The sequence below is a fragment of the Symphalangus syndactylus genome, chromosome 8 (genome assembly GCF_028878055.3).
Source record: "Symphalangus syndactylus isolate Jambi chromosome 8, NHGRI_mSymSyn1-v2.1_pri, whole genome shotgun sequence".
In the NCBI taxonomy this organism is placed as follows: domain Eukaryota; kingdom Metazoa; phylum Chordata; class Mammalia; order Primates; family Hylobatidae; genus Symphalangus; species Symphalangus syndactylus.
The window spans coordinates 43,849,611-43,868,870 of NC_072430.2; the positions used below are offsets into that span (position 1 = coordinate 43,849,611).

At 39.0% G+C, this 19,260-nt stretch overlaps 1 protein-coding gene across 1 annotated transcript in view; it reads right to left on the minus strand.

Annotated features, from left to right (window-relative positions):
• RBM25 (RNA binding motif protein 25) overlaps positions 1–19,260 on the minus strand; it is a 65,714-nt gene that overhangs the window by 12,166 nt on the left and 34,288 nt on the right. Inside the window, exons 7-14 of the mRNA XM_055288898.2 lie at positions 14,413–14,598; positions 10,909–10,962; positions 10,592–10,675; positions 6,880–7,166; positions 4,335–4,557; positions 4,131–4,220; positions 2,531–2,604; positions 905–1,055 (exon numbers count right to left, since the gene is read on the minus strand). Of these exons, the coding sequence (XP_055144873.1) occupies positions 905–1,055; positions 2,531–2,604; positions 4,131–4,220; positions 4,335–4,557; positions 6,880–7,166; positions 10,592–10,675; positions 10,909–10,962; positions 14,413–14,598 (1,149 nt within the window). The remainder of the gene's footprint in view (positions 1–904; positions 1,056–2,530; positions 2,605–4,130; positions 4,221–4,334; positions 4,558–6,879; positions 7,167–10,591; positions 10,676–10,908; positions 10,963–14,412; positions 14,599–19,260) is intronic.

Here is a 19,260-nt window from a genome sequence, read left to right on the forward strand (position 1 = left end):
ACCTGTAATCCCAACTACTTGGGTGGCTGAGCCAGGAGAACAACTTGAACCCAGGAGGCAGAGGTTGCAGTGAGCTGAGATCACACCACTGCACTCCTGCCTGGGAAGACAGAGCCAGACTCCATCTAATTAAAAAAAAAAAAAAAAAAAGACATACATAGAAAACGAATAAGACGTTTAGAATGAAGTTGTAAGTCAACTAATACTGACAACTTGTGTAATTAAAGAAAAAGTACTGGCCGGGCGCGGTGGCTCACGCTTGTAATCCCAGCACCTTGGGAGGCCGAGGCGGGCAGATCACGAGGTCAGGAGATCGAGACCACGGTGAAACCCCGTCTCTACTAAAAATACAAAAAAAAAAAAAAATTAGCTGGGCGTGGTGGCGGGCGCCTGTAGTCCCAGCTACTCGGAGAGGCTGAGGCAGGAGAATGGCGTGAACTCGGGAGGCGGAGCTTGCAGTGAGCCGAGATCACACCACTGCACTCCAGCCTGGGCAACACAGCGAGACTTCATCTGAAAAACAAACAAACAAACAAAAAACAACAACAACAAAAAAAACAAAACATGTGGATGGTATAGGTATAGTATCTTTTTTTTTTTTTTGAGATGGAGTCTCGCTCTGTCACCCAGGCTGCAGTGCAGTGGCGCGATCTTGGCTCACTGAAAGCTCCGCCTCCCGGGTTCATGCCATTCTCCTGCCTCGGCCTCCCAAGTAGCTGGGACTACAGGCGCCCGCCACCACGCCCAGCAAATTTTTTTGTATTTTTGGTAGAGACGGGGTTTCACCGCATTAGCCAGGATGGTCTCAATCTCCTGACCTTGTGATCTGCCCGCCTCGGCCTCCCAAAGTGCTGGGATTACAGGCGTGAGCCACCGTGCCCAGCCGGATGGTACAGTATCTTACCCTCTGGAGCTCTGCATCTGGATCAGGATGCCCTTCTGCCAGAAGGCGCTGCCTGATTTCCTCAAGCTCCTCCTTCTCTCTCTTCCTATCTCGTTCATCTGCTTCCATTTCCTTTTCTCTATCACGCAACCTTTTCTGAAGAGCACTTCCTCTGTAAAAGTGAATGATAAAAGGCTTCATTTAATACTCAGATCATTGAGAAGTAAACATGACATCTCCAACAGCACCTCTTTTCAATACTACAACCTGCATGCTAAGAGGTTAAAGAATGTCTTAATGTTCTGTATCTACAGAACACACCAGTGTGCTCTCTACAGGTAAATGTATAACAAATAAGCATTATCTTGTCATTTATCACTATGTTCCCTTCATTCTTAAAGTCATTCTAGTAAGTGTCTAAACAAGTAAAATAGTCGCTTTCAGAAAGAGAGCTCACATTTTGTGCCTATTTCACAAGGAATACCCAACAAATAATTTTCATTTTCCCAGATACCAACCTTAAAAAATATATAAAGTAGTATTAGTAGCACTGAGAGTTCTGTATCCTCAATTTATTCCCTTGTAAAAAATATCTCAGAAAGTAGTGCAAAATCAACAGAAAGCAGAGGTTCTCTCCTATCTAGCAGTTCATTACTTCTCAGAATGATGACGTTATACATTGCCACTTTATGTTTCTCGCCTTCAATATTTTACTGAATTCATGGCACTTTCTACAAAGCCAAATCCCTGGCATTCTTTAACTGTAAGCTACTAATTCCAATGTTTTAATTATTTTGGGTATACTGTATTAAATTTAACTACATTAAATATCTTCATTATGATTGTATAATGTCAGACAAATTAGAGATAAAATAGTAACAAGACACTGTCTATATCCCCAGAGAACTTACAGTTTGGATGGAAGGAAGAACAAAACAAGCAATTTTGCCATAATGTCATAAATACTAGAATGAGAGTAGTTTGAAAATGCCATGGGAACAAAGAATGAGAGAAGGCAGTTTTCACAACTGTTACTTCACAATAATGTATCAATTTGGAGATGGGGTGAGAGATGGGAGGTCAAATTGCTAGAAGACCAAAATTTCTAGACAAACCCAGATAGTTACAGAGATTAGTTGTAACTTGCTATAAAAATTGGGCCTAGCAGACAGGTGTGGTAGCCCACACCTATAGTCCAACCTACTCAAGAGACTGCGGAGGGAGGACTGCTTGAGCCCAAGAGTTCAAGGTTACAGTGAACTATGATCATGCCACTGCATTCCAGCCGAGGTAAGACCCTGTCTTTAAAAAAAAAAAAAAAAAAAAAAAAAAAAAAAAAAATCAAGAAAAAATTTTAAAAATCAGACCTATTTACAACACACAAAGAAAAAAAATAGTATTGTTTGATATAATACTATCATGGGATCCCCCACTGCACAAAAGATGCATAGAAATGTTGATCCTTTTCTGATAGCTCTTTTCTCCCAAGAAAACAGTGTATTAGCTATAGAAGTAATTACTACTTGGAACGTGAAAGTTTCTTGTTTTTCTTATTCCACTTAGTGAACCTGCATTATCAACTGTGCAGATGGAAAAATACAGCTAATAAAAAAGCAAGTATGAATCCACAGAACAAGCCTTCTTTACCTGTAATATTTGGGGTCATCTCTATCATCATCATAGTCTTCTAAGAATTCTTTTAGTCGTTTAGCTTCTTTGGCCTTTGAGGAAATAAGGACAATGTATAAAATTAACATACAAGTAATAAAGATTACTCTTCCCTTTTTTGTGTAAACAGATTTTTCTGACCCAGACATAAACCAAGAGTAAGAGGGAGATTTATAGGAATTTCTCTTCACATAATTTTAAGAAAAACATGGCCGTTTCAATAAATGAAACTAAAGTTTCTCCTGGATCCCAGAATTCAAACCATATTTATAAATGTATATGTATTCAGCTATTTGGTTTAAATAAACTTGTTGGGCTAGCCTGGGAAACAGTATTTTTACTATTTTCTATAGAGAAAATATTTTCTAATTTAAGTTGGAGCTATCTGTGTAGCTCTCTACAGTTGTACATAAAATGTTTTTACTGTAAAATGAGATATGTATAACATACCACTCCATGCCATAATAAAGATAATAATACTTTGGTTAAAAAAAATATTTTTCTTATCCTCTTAAATTTTAGTTTTCATATACTTCATATATTAAGTATAGGTCACATTAGACATTTTAAATTTTTTACCTCTAAGAAAAGTCTGAATGAGGACGCATCTGTAAAATGCAAACCACATATATACACTACGCTACAATAAATACGCTCTTTGAATATAATCTTCAAAATACAATACCTAAGCACACCAACAAAACTGGAGATTATTTTATTAAACGAAAAAATATGGCTGGGGGTGGTGGCACACACCTGTAATCCCAGCACTTTGGGAGGCCAAGGCAGGCAGATCATTTGAGGACAGGAGTTTGAGACCATCCTGGCCAACATGGTGACACCCCATCTCTACTAAAAATACAAAAATTAGCTGGGTGTGGTGGCACACACCTGTAATCCCAGCTATTCGGGAGGCTGAGGCAGGAGAATCGCTTATCGCTTGAACCTGGGAGGAAGAGGTTGCAGTGAGCCGAGATCACACCCCAGCCTGGGTGGCAGAGCAACAACTCCATCTCCAAAAAAAAAAAGTATACACATATATATATATATGTATACATGTATGTATATGTTTTTTAATTCCATTTTTAAGGTAGATGATACTGTAAGAAACAGTTCTTAAGAAACGCAGAAATTTAAATCATGTTCATCAATCAATTTAAAGGTAATGCCCCTCTAACTCTAAACCAACAGCAAACAATCCATGAGATAAAATGAATCTCTTACTCTTAACGGAATTTCAAATGCAACTATTACATCTAATAACAACAGTTCAACAATTTTAAAAATATGCAGATTTCTTAAAAATAAGTTAACAAATTCTTGACTTAAATATTACTACATGACAAATTTACTTTGATGGTATACAAAAAGATAACTTTAGATGCAGAAAAATTTGAAGAGGAAAAAAGATTTTGGTGTACTTAAATTGGCTCAAAATTACTCAAAATATATAAAAATTAAATTATCCATGAACAGAGAAGCTTGTGCATTTCAATTATTAAGTTACTTGTAGTTAGCAATAAAGATATAATCTGACTTTTTACCTGAAAAAATCACTTATTTTAGCCTAGAATCTTACCATTTCTCTTCTTCTTTCTTCTTCTCTTTCAGCTTCTTTCTCATATTCCCGGGTTTTCTTTCGTTCTCTGATTTCCCAATTCTTAAGGCGCTAAAAAAATTAAATTTTCAAAGCTTTAAAAATTTATACATAGTGTTCTATAAGTTTTGATTAACCTATTAAGGGATACCAAGATTTAAGAATAAAAGCATTTGCTCAACTTACCTCTTGATAAGCAGCTTCTTTCTCTCGGAGTTTTCTTTCAAGTTTTCTTCGTTCGTATGCATCTTCTTCATCTTCTTCTCGGTCCCGTTTTTTGTCTTTTTCTCTTTCTCGCTCCCGTTCCCTCTCTCGCTCTCTCTCTCGCTCCCGTTCTCGTTCTCGCTCTCGTTCTCTCTCTCTCTCTCTTTCCCGCTCTCGTTCCCTTTCGCGATCTCTGCTTTTTTCTCTAATGTAAACAAAATATTTTACAAATCTGTCAGTCTACTTTCTGTTTTCAAGACCAAAGTAAAGGAGGACAACATATATTATGAAATAATATAAAATCTCACAGGCCAGAATCTAGCACTTGACTTCCATAGAACTATATAACCTCTTTTACACTCATCAGAAAGACATAAATTGCAGTCCCAAATCCTAAAATGCATTGTAATATCTAATGCTTACTGGTACGTCAGAAAACAAATACAATCTGAATATAAAATAGTTATAAATCATTAAAATGAATGAGTAGTTAATGCCCATCATATACTGGAGTAATAGTCAATCCCCTGATGGTGTAAAACAGAAAAAAGGAAAACTTAATTCCCAAAAGAAATATGAAGGACTAATGAATATGTTAAGAGATAGTTTAGCTTACTAGTGGTCAAGGAGTAAGTGCTGGCAAATGTGGAAAACAGAGAATTTTGACATGTTGCATGGATTAAGTTAGAACTTTTATAAGTATCAGCACTGAAAGTTCTCAAATATTTAATTAAGAGTGATAAAATCCAATCCCAGCATTTTAAGAAGCCGAGGCAGGAGGCTTGCTTGAGGCCAGGAGGCATGGTGGCACATGCCTGTAGTCCTGGCTGCTCCAGAGGCTGATGTGGGAAGATCCCATGAGCCCAGGACTTGGAGCTTACAGTGACCTATGATTGTATCACTGCACTCCAGCCGAGGTGACGGAGCATGCCCGTCTCCAAAAAAAAAAAAAAGCAATAAAACCAAACTGCAGATTACATATAGCATGATGCCAAAGATCTAATCAAATAACTCTGTGTGCGTGTGTGTTTAGTATGTATATATGAAATATACTCTTTATGGATACACTTATGCCATAAATATAAGAGATGGATTTTATACATATCAACCTCTCAATGACTATATCAGGAATGGACAGAATGAAATAATTTTAATGCCTATTAAAGGTTGAAAGCTCTGGGCTTCCAGTTCCAGTTCTAGCAACTAGGTGAAATGACCTAAAGTGGAACTCCCTCCAGCCATAATCAAGTAAGAAACTGCAACACGGTAATGTATATTTTAAAACTAGCTTGAAGAAAAAGGAGCTTTTTCTCTCTTCCTTGCTGCTTTCTCCTCTTCCTTTGTTCAGGTTTGCTATACCTCATTGCTCAACAATGAAATGACTCATCAAAATAATTCAATATAAGGCCAGGCGTGGAGGCTCACGCCTGTAATCCCAGCACTTTGGGAGGCTGAGGCGGGCAGATTACCTGAGCTCAGCAGTTCGAGACCAGCTGGGCAACATAGCAAAACCTGGTCTCTACAAAAAAAATACAAAAATTAGTCCGGGACAGTGGTGTGTGCCTGTAGTCCCAGCTACTCGGAAGGCTGAAGCAGGAGAATTGCTTAAGCCTGGGAGGCAAAGGTTGCAATGAGCCAAGACTGCACCACTGCACTCCAACTTGGGCAACAGAGCAAAACCTTGCCTCTGAAAAAAAAAAAAAAAAATCAATATAATTAAAAAATTTTAAATAAAAAATAAAACCTTCCAAAGAGCAAAATTACTAGGAGCCAGAGGTAGAGGTAGATAGTAAATTTACAGACAGAAAGATTAAGCTGTGGCAGTGCAGTGGGCTATAAAGACAAATAAAAATGCTAGGGGCTAAAAAGACATGGTGCTAGAGCTGATGTCTCAGTATACAGAACTTCAACAAAAAGAGCAACTTTAAAAATGCCCACGGACCCAAGGAGACAGCAGGGAGTCATGTCTGCCCAGAACATTGAGTGGCCACTGTGTTTCTATAAAAAGTGGCTTCAGACAGAAATTAATCAGAGTTGAAAATTATTACTTTCACCCATAGTGTGTGTGTGTGTGTGTGTGTGTGTGTGTGTGTGTGTGTGTGTGCGAGAGACAGACAGACAAAGACCATGTTGTCTCTAAAAGAATTCTCAGCCCGGGCACAGTGACTCACACTTATAATCCCAGCACTTACGGAGGCTGAGGCAGGTGGATCACTTGAGGCCAGGAGTTCAAAACCAGGCTGATTAACATGGCAAAACCACACCTCTACCAAAAATACAAAAAATTAGCTGGGCATGGTGGTATGAACCTGTAATCCCAGCTACTTGGGAGGCTGAAGAATGAGAATCACTTGAACCCAGGAGGCGGAGATTGCTCAGCCACTGCAGTCCAGGCTGAGTGACAGAGTGAGAATGTCTAACACACACAAAAAATTTTCTCATTCCATGAATGCAGATGGTACTCTGGAGGACTACCCAGTAGTTCTATTAAAGCTATCAGGAAACAGTAACTTCTGTAAAGCCTTACCTTGATCGACTCCGATCCTTATTACGATCTGAGCTCCTTTCTCTATCCCGGTCACGATCTCTCTCTCGATCCCGATCTCGGTCTCTCTCTTTTGTCCGGTCACGGTCCCTATCCCGTTCTCGTTCCCGCTCCCGTTCTTTCTCCTTTTCTCGTTCACGTTCTCTTTCCCTTTCTCGTTCCCGTTCTCGCCTTTCTCGTTCCCTTTCACGCTCCCTCTCTCTTTCTCTCCGTTCTTTCTCAATTTCCTGTCTTTCTTTTTCCTTTTTGCCTTTCTCTTCTTCCAGTTTCTAGAAACCAATAAAAGCACTTTTAGAGTTAACTCTGTAGCTCCAGTATTAAGATTTTTCCCGGCGCAATGCCCAGTACTGGGAACAAAAACACCAAACCACTGATACATTAATATTAAATACTTGTGGTTTTATGTGACAAATTAAACTGAAGCAATCACAAGACTAGAAAGATTTCGTGCAAAACCATATACTCTACACAGACCAGGAATCTCCAATCTTGGATGCTGGGAGATTGTGTCAGGTGTGGCTGGCCACTCAATGACTATGTACTAACTAAAATGACCATGAAGAATGTGGTGTTTTGAAATATTTTCTATAAATACGATCATTGGTTAAAACTCAACTCTGTCCATTATGGATTTCTGTAAATCCACAAGATTATTAATACTAAACAAAACCCCAGACTGCGCATTACCTCAAGTTGAGGGTTTCAAAGGGCAAGTGGTATAGAAGAATACCTATAATGCAACTAAATAATCTCTGCCCTCTGATTTGCCCACCCTCCAAAAGAAACACAAGCTGAATTCAGCCAAGAACTGCCTTATCATCTATGGAAACATTTACTCCCACCATTACAAGATGGACAGCCCACCAAATACAAAAAGTTTGAAACTCACTCACTTCAAGCAAAATATATGTAACTGTAATAGTTTCATTTAAAATATTTAAAAGCAACATACTTATGCCCATTATGCCTGTAAGACAATGAAAATATATTTACAATGATAAATCCATCCTTGGAAGGAACGATTGTGCATTAACTTACAGATGCTGTGCTAGGACATGGATCGCCAACACTGGATTAACCTTGCCTACAAGCTATGTTTCTGGGAGGAAGAGCAAGTACATGGTTCACAAATAAACCAAATAACAAAGTCAGACCAAGTTTGTACCCTGACAAGATTACCAGTGTACCACACGGTTTCTACACAAACTCAGAAAAAAATACCCCAAACAGGTAAAACAAAACAGAACAAAACACATTTATCCCTTTTGTTTCACGTTTAGTTTCACCAAAATGAAAATTTAAACTGCAACAATAAAATGTGCATTTTTCTTTTCTCAGTCATGTAATGCATTTAAAACAACTTTAAAAAGCAATCTTACCTGTCAGATACTCTTTTTCTCTTCCTCATGGATCAGAGAACTGATAGCAGGTTATGAAAGAAAAGCTAATGTATGAGCAATATATTCAGTTGCTGTGCCAGTCTATATCGAAGTAGAATACAGGCAAAGTCAAAACTGAATACATTGAAATTACAAAGGGATGAAATGAGATATGATAGAAAGAGGACAGAAACTAACAGCTATTAAAAGGGGAAAAATCTCATTTCTGAAACAGTTCTAATGAATATAAAAATTTATATTGTAAAATGAGGCTAGACTATATAAAACTTACCTCAATGGCATACACTTATAAAGAAATTTGTTTATTTCTGAAATAGATACTTACAGAATATTTTAGCTGTTCCAATACTAATTTTTCCTGTAGAATTCCTCAATTTTTAATTCTTGCTTATTTCACTGTGCTCCTTATATTCAGTTACATAAATAACCATTTGTTTCAGAACTCATTTCAAAAGTTTGGTTCTAAGTAAATGAAAAAGTGAGTGAATCTAGTCCATACTAAATGTTTCCTAAAGTTTATATATGAGATATATATATACATGTATATAAATATAGGTATACATGTAAACATATACATGTATATTTTTAAAGAAAGACTGGAGAAGAGAAATGAGGCGAATCTAAAATTATGTAAGAAAGTCATGAAGAGGAAAGGACAGATTAAAAAAATCATAAATCTTACCTTATTCTCTCTTCAGACTCATCCGTGCTGTAAATGGACGCCCCCTGCCACGCTGATACCCTGACAGTCTGTGGTTATTTAATAAACTCATACCAAAACATGCAAAGGTTCACTGAGCTCATTTTTTGTTACTGGAGTTTCAAACAACCCTTTTAGCCAAACCACCCAATAAAAAACAACTGTTTTGGTTTTTCATTTTGATTTCTTTTTATTTTGAAAAGACATTCTGAAAATTCAAAACATTCCCTCCAGTGAAATAATACTAAGGCAGTAAAATGCCTGACAGATTCCCAAACTTTAAAGCAAATATATTTTTGAATTTTTCTTAAAACATGATTTCCTCATAATTTACCAATAACATGACAGGGTTTAACAAATAAATAAAAACAAAAAGGGGGTAAACCACACACACAACCATATACCATTTTTAAGCTTACTCAGTCCTGAATTTGAGTATTATACCTAACCAAAATTATTCACCTAAAATGATTTCCCATAGACCACCTTTTCAACTCTCAAAATTAATTTTGGGAGAATTATGTTTGTGCTCTTAGACACATTTAATTCTTGAAAAAGCATTGTGTATGTGAGCGAGGGCTGGGCATCTGGATATTAAGTGTGCAGCAGCACTGATTCATTGGCATTATTTGTGAACTGCAGATTTTGAAAGCAATGGGAAAAAGTAAGAATAAAAGAGAAAATGAACATTGAACATTTCACTGAGTTAAAGATCTCTCAGTCTATCAGTAAGAACCAGCAACACCTTATTATCTCTACCATCAAAATACATTTCATGCAGTGTTTGCATTGCACCGTTCAAAAGCATCATTTTCAACACCAGCGAACATTCACAGATGCACTGTCATTGAGAGAAGCTTCAAATAGGCAAAACTCGTGAGTGGGATTTACTATGCATAAATACCCATTTCCAAGCCAGTTACCCCTTTGCATATTTTTCTGAGGGGGCATCCATAAATATAATAAAAAACAGAAGCTCATACTTACATCCTATTCCTTGTTACTTTCCAAGCTGAGAGTTTCATCTTGCATTAGTCACCATATGATCTCTATCATAATGGTGGGGGTCAATGAATAGATTAGCTTTATGGGAATTTACAGTTCTTCCATGCATCTAAAATTTGGTAAGTCTGGTAACCACTGACCTACTTTTTAAAATCTCCCCCACTCAACTTAAATCTATACAAATATAAAATGTAAATTTTAATCTCAGCTCTAAAGAAAAGGTATTCCTAAGATCAAGTTAAATAACTGCCCCCAGAAATACACTACAGTGTATGTTATCCTACTGCCCCCTGAATCTAAGTCTGACCTTGATGTTTATGTTGAAATCTAAAAATAAAATTAGCTTCTATTCATATTAAAGTGAGATGACTGCAGAATAGTCAGTAACTGAAAAAACTAAGCACAACATGTCAAGGACCACTTTAATATGGTATTGGTCTTCTGTTTCTTTTTTCTATCTAAATATCAATTAAACCTATAAAAAACATTTAAAATTATATTCTAATTTAAGGTTGATTTTTTTTGTCTCTTTGCTTTGGATTCTGTAAAAAGTCTAGATTGGTATCAAGTGAAAAGACAAGAATACTACCTTATGTGTGTCTCTGAATTTGCTGATCTCTCGAGATATCAGGTCTCTTTTGTCTTCTTCCATTTCTATAGCATTTATATCCTCCTAAAAGAAAAGGGGCACAGGAGGGAATGAATAAAGAACAACCTACTTTAATATAAACAGTTAAAGGTTAGATATTCTGTATAGGTCTCAAAGAGTAAATAAGTAAATAGAATATCCACAATAACAAATCTAACAATCTAAAGTTAAATAGTGAAAAATCAGATAGACAAGAATGACAAATCAACAATCATCAGTAAACACAGGTATTGTCAAAGCCTACAATTTAAACAAACCTTAGTGATGAGTGGATAAGGGATCAGTGGGGCCACTGGAAATCTGCGGAAAATCTGTGAAAAAATCCACCAAGAATCTTTTTTAAAAAAGAAAAACAGAGTTCATACTAATCTGCAAAGCAATGCCCTATACATTTATGACGAGAACAATACAGTACACTTCTGTGATGCTTTCTTGATTTCAAATTACTTAGGAATAAAAGTGATTTCACTCTTTTTACAATAACTGATCACACACTACCCTCCTCTCTGAATACTCCAACACCCCCAAGAAATGGAAATATAGAAGGTGATCTCACAGTAACAGGGCTTTCTAATCATACCAACAATATTTACCCATAACTCCTGCCACAGAGGAAGATTTTATCATCTCCTCCCAGTCCACATCAAACAAATGTTATTTTTCTCCTTTCCCACTAATGAAGAAAGAGGAAGAATGAACTCTACAGGCCTCAATTACCCTGTACCCTACCAATTACCACTCCTAATAGAATACACCTCATTAGAAAAGTTATGGGTCGGGCACAGTGGCTCATGCGGATCACGAGGTCAGGAGATGGAGACCATCCTGGCTAACACAGTGAAACCTTGTCTCTATTAAAAATACAAAAAAGGGCCGGGCGCGGTGGCTCACGCCTGTAATCCCAGCATTTTGGGAGGCCGAGGCAGGTGGATCATGAGGTCAGAAGATCAAGACTATCCTGGCTAACACAGTGAAACCCCGTCTCTACGAAAAATGCAAAAAAAAATTAGCTGGGCGTGGTGGCGGGCGCCTGTAGTCCCAGCTGCCCGGGAGGCTGAGGCAGGAGAATGGTGTGAACCCAGGAGGCGGAGCTTGTAGTGAGCCGAGTTTGCGCCACTGCACTCCAGAGCCTGGGTGACAGAGCGAGACTCCAACTCAAAAAAATAAAATAAAATAAAATAAAAAATAAAAACAAAAAAGTAGCTGGGCGTGGTGGCAGGCACCTGTAGTCCCAGCTACTCAGGAGGCTGAGGCAGGAGAATCGCTTGAACCCAGGAGGCAGAGCTTGCAGTGAGCTGAGATCGCAGCCACTGCATTCCAGCCTGGGCAACCGAGTGAGACTCCATCTTGGGTGGGGGGTGGGGGGAACAAAAAAGAAAAGTTCTATAACCAAACGAGGAAATACATACCAAATGATAAAAATGTATGTATCTGGCCACAAAGAAAACTGAAGATGGCCTAAAAAGGCACTGAAATTTAAAATAATATAAAATGTAACCATCCATTCATAACTAATCATAGTATATATACCGCATAGTACTTTTTTATTACATAATGCACGCATATAAAACACGTTGAGCCAGCTATGAGTGGTTCACACTTGTAGTCCCAGCACTTTGGAAGGCTGAGGCAGGCAGATCATTTGAGCTCAGGAGTTCAACACCAGCTTGGGCAACATGGTGAAACCCCATCTCTACAAAAAATACAAAAATTAGCTGAGTATGGTGGCACATGCCTATAGTCTCAGCTTCTCAGGAGGCTAATGCAGGAGGATCACTTTAGGATGGGTATTCAAGGCTGCAGTGAGCCGTAAATGTGCCACCATCCTCCAGGCTCGGTGACAGAGCAAGATACTGTCTCAAAAACATAAATAAATAAAACAAAACACTTCCAATATTTGTGGGATTTTTTTTTCTTACTTTATAGACAGGGTCTCGCTCTGTGGCCCAGGCTAGACTCAAGCTCATGGGCTCAGGTAATCCTCCCCTCAGCCTCCCAAGTTGCTGGGACTACATGTGTCAGCCACCACTTCTGGCTTCTTCCAGTATTTTTAAAAGAACATTTCTCATAATTTATCTAAGTTTATCCAAAGGAAATAAGTATGAGAAAACTAAACCTTTTCTTTCAACCTGGACTTCCCACTGTTCAATTAGCTTAAGGCCACAAAGAGGTAGCAATCAATTCACTGAGGAGGAATGTTTCAAGTTGTACTGCTCTTTCAGAATCCTCCAGTTTGATTATTCAATACCATTATTGTTCAGGGAGGGGAATGCGACATAGTTTCTAAAGGAAAGGCAGCTAAAAATTAAGAGTGGGTGGAAATCTTCAGTGAATCAGATCTGGTTTCTTGCTTAGAACAGAGACAGAACAACCATAGTCAAACAAAGTAAAATAAGGGCTGGGTGCAGTGGCTCACGACTGTAATCCTGGCACTTTAGGAAGCTGAGGCAGGAGGATAACCTGAACCCAGGAGTTGGAGACCAGCATAGAAAACATAGTGAGACCTTATCTCTGTAAAAAAGTTTAAAATGTAGCCGGGCGCAGTGGCTCACGCCTGTAATCCCAGCACTTTGGGAGGCCAAGGCGGGTCAATCACGAGGTCAGGAGATTGAAACCATCCTGGCTAACACGGTGAAACCCCGTCTCTACTAAAAACCAAAAAATTAGCCGGGCGTGGTGGCGGGTGCCTGTAGTCCCAGCTACTTGGGAGGCTGAGGAAGGAGAATGGCGTGAACCCGGGAGGCAGAGCTTGCAGTGAGCCGAGATCACACCACTGCACTCCAGCCTGGGCAACAGAGCAAGACTCTGTCTCAAAAAAAAAAAAGAAAAAAGTTTAAAATGTATTTTTAATTAAAAAAAAAAATTAAAAAAAAATTTTAAGGCTGGGAGTGGTGGCTCACACCTGTAATCCCAGCACTTTGGGAGAATGAGGCAAGTAGATCCCTTGAGGGATATATGGCATATAACCCATGTGCATTCTCCCATATACTTTAAAACATCTCTAGATTACATATAATGACCCATAGAACATAAACACAATGTAAATACTTATTATACTGTATTTTTTTGTTTTTTGTTGTATTGCTATGTTTAATTTCTCCCCCTTGTATTTTCAATTTGAGGTTGGTTGAATCCATATTATGTGGAACCCCCATGCAGAAGTCTGTGTATGTGTGTGTATACACATACATATATTTCTTTATATACTTTATAATACTTTTTGATGGCATAAAAAATACTTTTAATATTTTAGAAATAATAGTCCTTGTAATTTCTCTAAATTTATGCCAAAAGAAATGAGTTTAAGAGAACCAAATACCTTCTTTCAACCTATATATTGCTACAAATCCTATTTATTCTGTTTTCCCTTCAAAACCTGACATGTGGCCGGGCACAGTGGCTCACGCCTGTAATCCCAGCACTTTGGGAAGCCAAGGTGGGCGGATCACAAGGTCAGGACTTCTAGACCAGCCTGACCAATATGGTGAAACCCCCTCTCTACTAAAAATACAAAAATTAGCCGGGCGTGGTGATGGGTGCTGTAGTCCCCGTTACACAGGAGGCTGAGGCAGGAGAATTGCTTGAACCCCGGAGGCAGAGGTTACAGTGAGCTGAGATTGCACCACTGCATTCCAGCCTGGGAGACAAAGTGAGCCTCCATCTCAAAAAAAAGAAAAAAGAACTGACATGTAATCAAAGTATAAGAGTGATATCATAAAAAACAAATGGTAGAAATGATATGTTGTTGTCAGAACACATACGTCCTCCTTCTTTTCCTTCTTCTTCTTCCTGGGGTGAGAATCAGATTCCTGTGAGGGGGCATTTAGCTCACTGGAGTATTCACGAATTAAAACTTCAATAGCCCCTTTAATCATCTGATCTCTCCTCTTTGTTTCTTCATCCAAGGCTTCTTCATCGTCATTAGTGACAGTTTCTGGCCTTGCATTCTTAAACAAAACAGCAAATTCAGGGGAAGGAAAAATCAAGCAAGAAAATCAAAATCACTCTATGACAAGCATTAATAAACATACATTTTTCTCAAAAACATCTCTGCAGTCCTACTAAACACAGATTTGGTTTTGTTCTTAACATCAGAAAAGCTTCATTTTTTTATTTCACTATTCCTGAGATACTAGTTCATTTTCATTTTCTTTTTCTTAATAGCCAAAAAATTCTGGTCCCTAAATTTCAGGACTAGCACACTATACAACACATCTGCAAACCATTCACAAGTTTTCAGACTGTTTTGCTCAATAGGTACACAAATAGTAACGACTGTATGTAATAGTTCATTCTTTTAAACAGATACTAAACAGTTGAAAATTCAGTTATGTAGTAAAGGCAAAATACAATTTTAAGTTAATTGTGATAGCTACCGTTCAGAATAAGCAAAATTGTATGTAGATTAAACAAACAAACAAAAACATCAGATTGCTAAATACACCAAACAGCAAGAATCGGGAGTTTAGGGGCTGAAATGATGGCTTATTTCCTATTTGCTTTCTACGAATTCTTATAATGCAGGAATACCACTTACAGAAACCATACATTTACAACCCTAACAAGGAATCAAAGTAAGTATTCGTAGGTCTTTATCAATAATTTTCTGGCCAGGCGCAGTGGCTCACTCCTGTAATCCCAGCACTATGGGAGGCCGGGGGGGCAGATAATGAGGTCAGGAGTTCAACACCAGCCTGGCCAACATGGGGAAACCCCATCTCTACTAAAAATACAAAAATTAGCCGAGTGCGGTGGTGCATGTCTATAATTCCAGCTACTCGGGAGGCTGAGGCAAGAGAATCGCTTAAAACCGGACGGCAGTGGTTGCAGTGAGCAGAGATTGCGCCACTGCACTCCAGCCTGGGCAAAAGTGTGAAACTCCATCTCAATAGTAATAATTATTATTTTCTAAGAAGTCTAGATTATTCCCTCTATGTGGGGAAAATTGTTGGCTTCTAATGTGCTACAATAGTTGTGCATGCCCCAAAGTTTTTAACGACTTACTTGGTAAACATATACTGTGCACATTTTCAAATACATACAAGAACCATGCTCATGTGCATACATGCCTGGCTCTTGGTCATAATTCCTGCAACTCGATTCAAGGTGAGCTTCATGCCTTGTGGCTCCTTAACAATGTAACTCAGCAGTAACTTTACAAGTTGACCACCAACATTCTGAAAGCTGTCTCCAATGGATATATATTCAACAAACATTTTATTTCTTAAATTAATTTGCTCAACTCTTTTTTTTTTTTTGAGGCAGAGTCTCGCTCTGTTGCCCAGGCTGGAGTGCAGTGGCATGATCTCAGCTCACTGCAAGCTCTGCCTCCCGGTTTCACACCATTCTCCTGCCTTAGTCTCCTGAGTAGCTGGGACTACAGGCGCCTGCCACCACGCCCGGCTAATTTTTTTGTATTTTTAGTAGAGATGGGGTTTCACCGTGTTAGCCAGGATGGTCTCAATCTCCTGACCTCGTGATCCGCCCACCTCGGCCTCCCAAAGTGCTAGGATTAGAGGCGTGAGCCACCGCACCCAGCAACAAATTCTTAAGAGCATACTGTGAGAAAGATGCTGCACTTAGACGGAATAAAATCCAAATTGAAAACGCTCTCTTCTCCTCAAGCTGTACCACTACAGAGTAACAGATGGGTTATGACACAGATAAATATAAGGCATTACGTGTTATTATAAAACTAACCACTTGGCAGGGTGTGGTGGCTCACGCCTGCAACCCAGGGCTTTGGGAGACCAAGGCGGGCAGATGACGAGGTCAGGAGTTCGAGATCCGCCGGGCCAGCATTGTGAAACCCCGTCTACCAAAAATACAAAAAACTAGCTGGGCATGGTGACACGTGCCTGTAATCTCAGCTATTCGGGAGGCTGAGGCAGGAGAATTGCTTGAACCCAGGAGGTGGAGACTGCAGTGAGCAGAGATCATGCTGCTCCATTCCAGCCTGGGAGACAGAGCGAGACTCTGTCTCCACCCCAACAACAACAACAAAACACACACACACACACACACACACACACACAACTCGCTCCTGTAATCAAAGCATTTTGGGAGGCTGAGGCGGATGGATCACAAGGTCAGGAGTTTGAGACCAGCCTGACCAACATGGTGAAACCCCGTCTCTACTAAAAAAATACAAAAATTCCCCGGCCGGGTGCAGTGGCTCACAAAGTCAGGAGATGGTGAAACCCCGTCTCTACTAAAAACACAAAAAATTAGCCGGGCATGGTCCCAGCTACTTGGGAGGCCGAGGCAGGAGAATCGCTTGAACCCGGGAGGCAGAGATTGCAGTGAGCCAATATCACGCCACTGCACTCCAGCCTGGGCGACAGAGCGAGACTCCGTCTCAAAAGAAAAAAAAAAATCCTTATAGACCCTAAATTGATTATTGTTTCCACTGTAAACCAAAATTTAAATATCAATATGGCTATTTTACCTGAATTAGAGATAAAGCATTTGGAATTAACTAATTCACATTTTTAGAAGAAAAGTTTATTAACCCAAAAATCTTAACTGATTGCTAATATTAAAAAAAAAAAAAAAAAAAAACCTGATCATGGTAGATGATCAGGTTAGAAAGACCACTCCACAGACTGGCAAGTTTCGTCTAAAGCTCTATCACTAGAATATCAACTATACATGATTTTCTGATTTCCTTTTTTTCTTATACTTCAGAAACCAGATGGACGGGTGCGGTGGCTCACACCTGTAACCCCAACACTTTGGGAGGCCGAGGCAGGTGGACCACCTGAGGTCCGGAGTTCAAGACCAGCCTAGCCAACATGGCGAAACCCATCTTTACTAAAAATACAAAAAATTAGCCAGGCGTGGTGGCAGGTGCCTGTACTCTCAGCTACTCAAGAGGCTGAGGCAGGAGAATTGCTTGAACCCAGCAGGCGGAGGTTGCAGTGAGCCAAGATTACACCATTGCACTCCAGCCTGGGCGAGAAGAGTGAGACTTCAGTGGGCAGAGAGGGAGAAACCAGAAAGCATATTCAGTAATACCGGGAAACAAAAGGTGAAGGATTCAGCCATATAGGAAGCTGACAGATTATCTGTAATGTTTACACGGCCCACCTAGTTGGTTTTTTTCAGAGAAATTAAAATTTCAGTAGTAAAGCTAGTAGCTCTGCTGGGCTCATTCTTTGGCACCGAGTTCTAGAATCCAAAGTATGAACCTTTTAAAAAACTTAAGGAAATGCAGAGTTCTTTCTTTTGAGAAAATGTAGACTCAGCCAGGCTAATTTCCAAAGATGTTCACCTGAAGCAGATGTCCTCTATTAATGGGTTCTTTCCAGAGAATAACTGTGTTTCCAGCACTTGTCAGTGTTCATTCTTGAATATATGGTTAATAACTATGACTTGTGACATACAAGCAGATATATTGTCTCCTATACTATTTTTGCTGGACAGCCAGAAAGCAATAGGACATGAACTAAATTAGCATGGCCACCTCCCACGGAATACTTTTACTACTAAAGGTCAATAAGAAATGGAAAGAAAAAAAGTTACTCCTGCAAATTCTGCAAAATCTAAATTAAAATGTTCAGTCAAGTTGTTTGACAAGACACCTTACGCATGCGCAAAATTATTCTTAAAATTCTGAATCTGGCTGGGCGCAATGGCTCATGCCTGCAAACCCAGCTCTTTGGGAGGCTGAAGCAGGAGAACTGCTTGAGCCCAGGAGTTCGACACCAGCCTGGGCAACACAGCGAGACCCCATCTCATAAAAAAAAGAAAATTTGGGGGGGAAGGGGGGAGGGATAGCATTAGGAGATATACCTAATGTTAAATGACAAGTAAATGGGTGCAGCACACCAACATGGCACATGTATATATACGTAACAAACGTGCACGTGGTGAACATGTACCCTAAAACTTAAAGTATAAAAAAAAAAAGGCAAGAAAATTAAAAAAAAAAAAAAAGAAAATTCTGGATCATTAAAAATATGTTCCTCTCCTAGACAAACTCATGTTTCCTTTTTAGTCAATGAGAAATAAGGAACTAATTGTTTTCTCTTCTGCCTCAGAGGAAAATGCCTAATAAAGCAACACAAAGGGTTCTCAATGTCTCATTCTCCTATCCTCTACTTAACAGCTTTCTAAATTTCTCCAACTAATCAACGACCAAGAATAAAAGACAATCACCATGTCATATTTTTATACTGAAAAATCATGGCGGCAGTGGCCACCCATCTCGCCCCCAGCATCTTCTCCCCTCCACCTGTTCCCTCCCTCCAATCTCTCACTCTCCAGCTTTCATCCCTCCCTCCACCCCCCACCACCGTGAAAAAAAAAAAAAAAAACATGGCAAATCTCTAATCTACTCCACTATATAGTAATATTTGCTTAAGTTATCTGAAAAATTTTTTTTACATCAGATAGAATGCTTTTTTAACCTATATTTGTTGAGTAAAATTGACACTCAAGGAAAATATGCCATGTTTATCCTATGACTTCAAGTACCACCGGGCAAGAAGCCAAAGGGCACTCAGAAATACACATATAACAGTTGGAACAATAAATCATGTAACTGATGTCTGTCAATTATTTTAATTTCATTTTATTAAAAATAATTTTTCTGTGTGATTTTATTG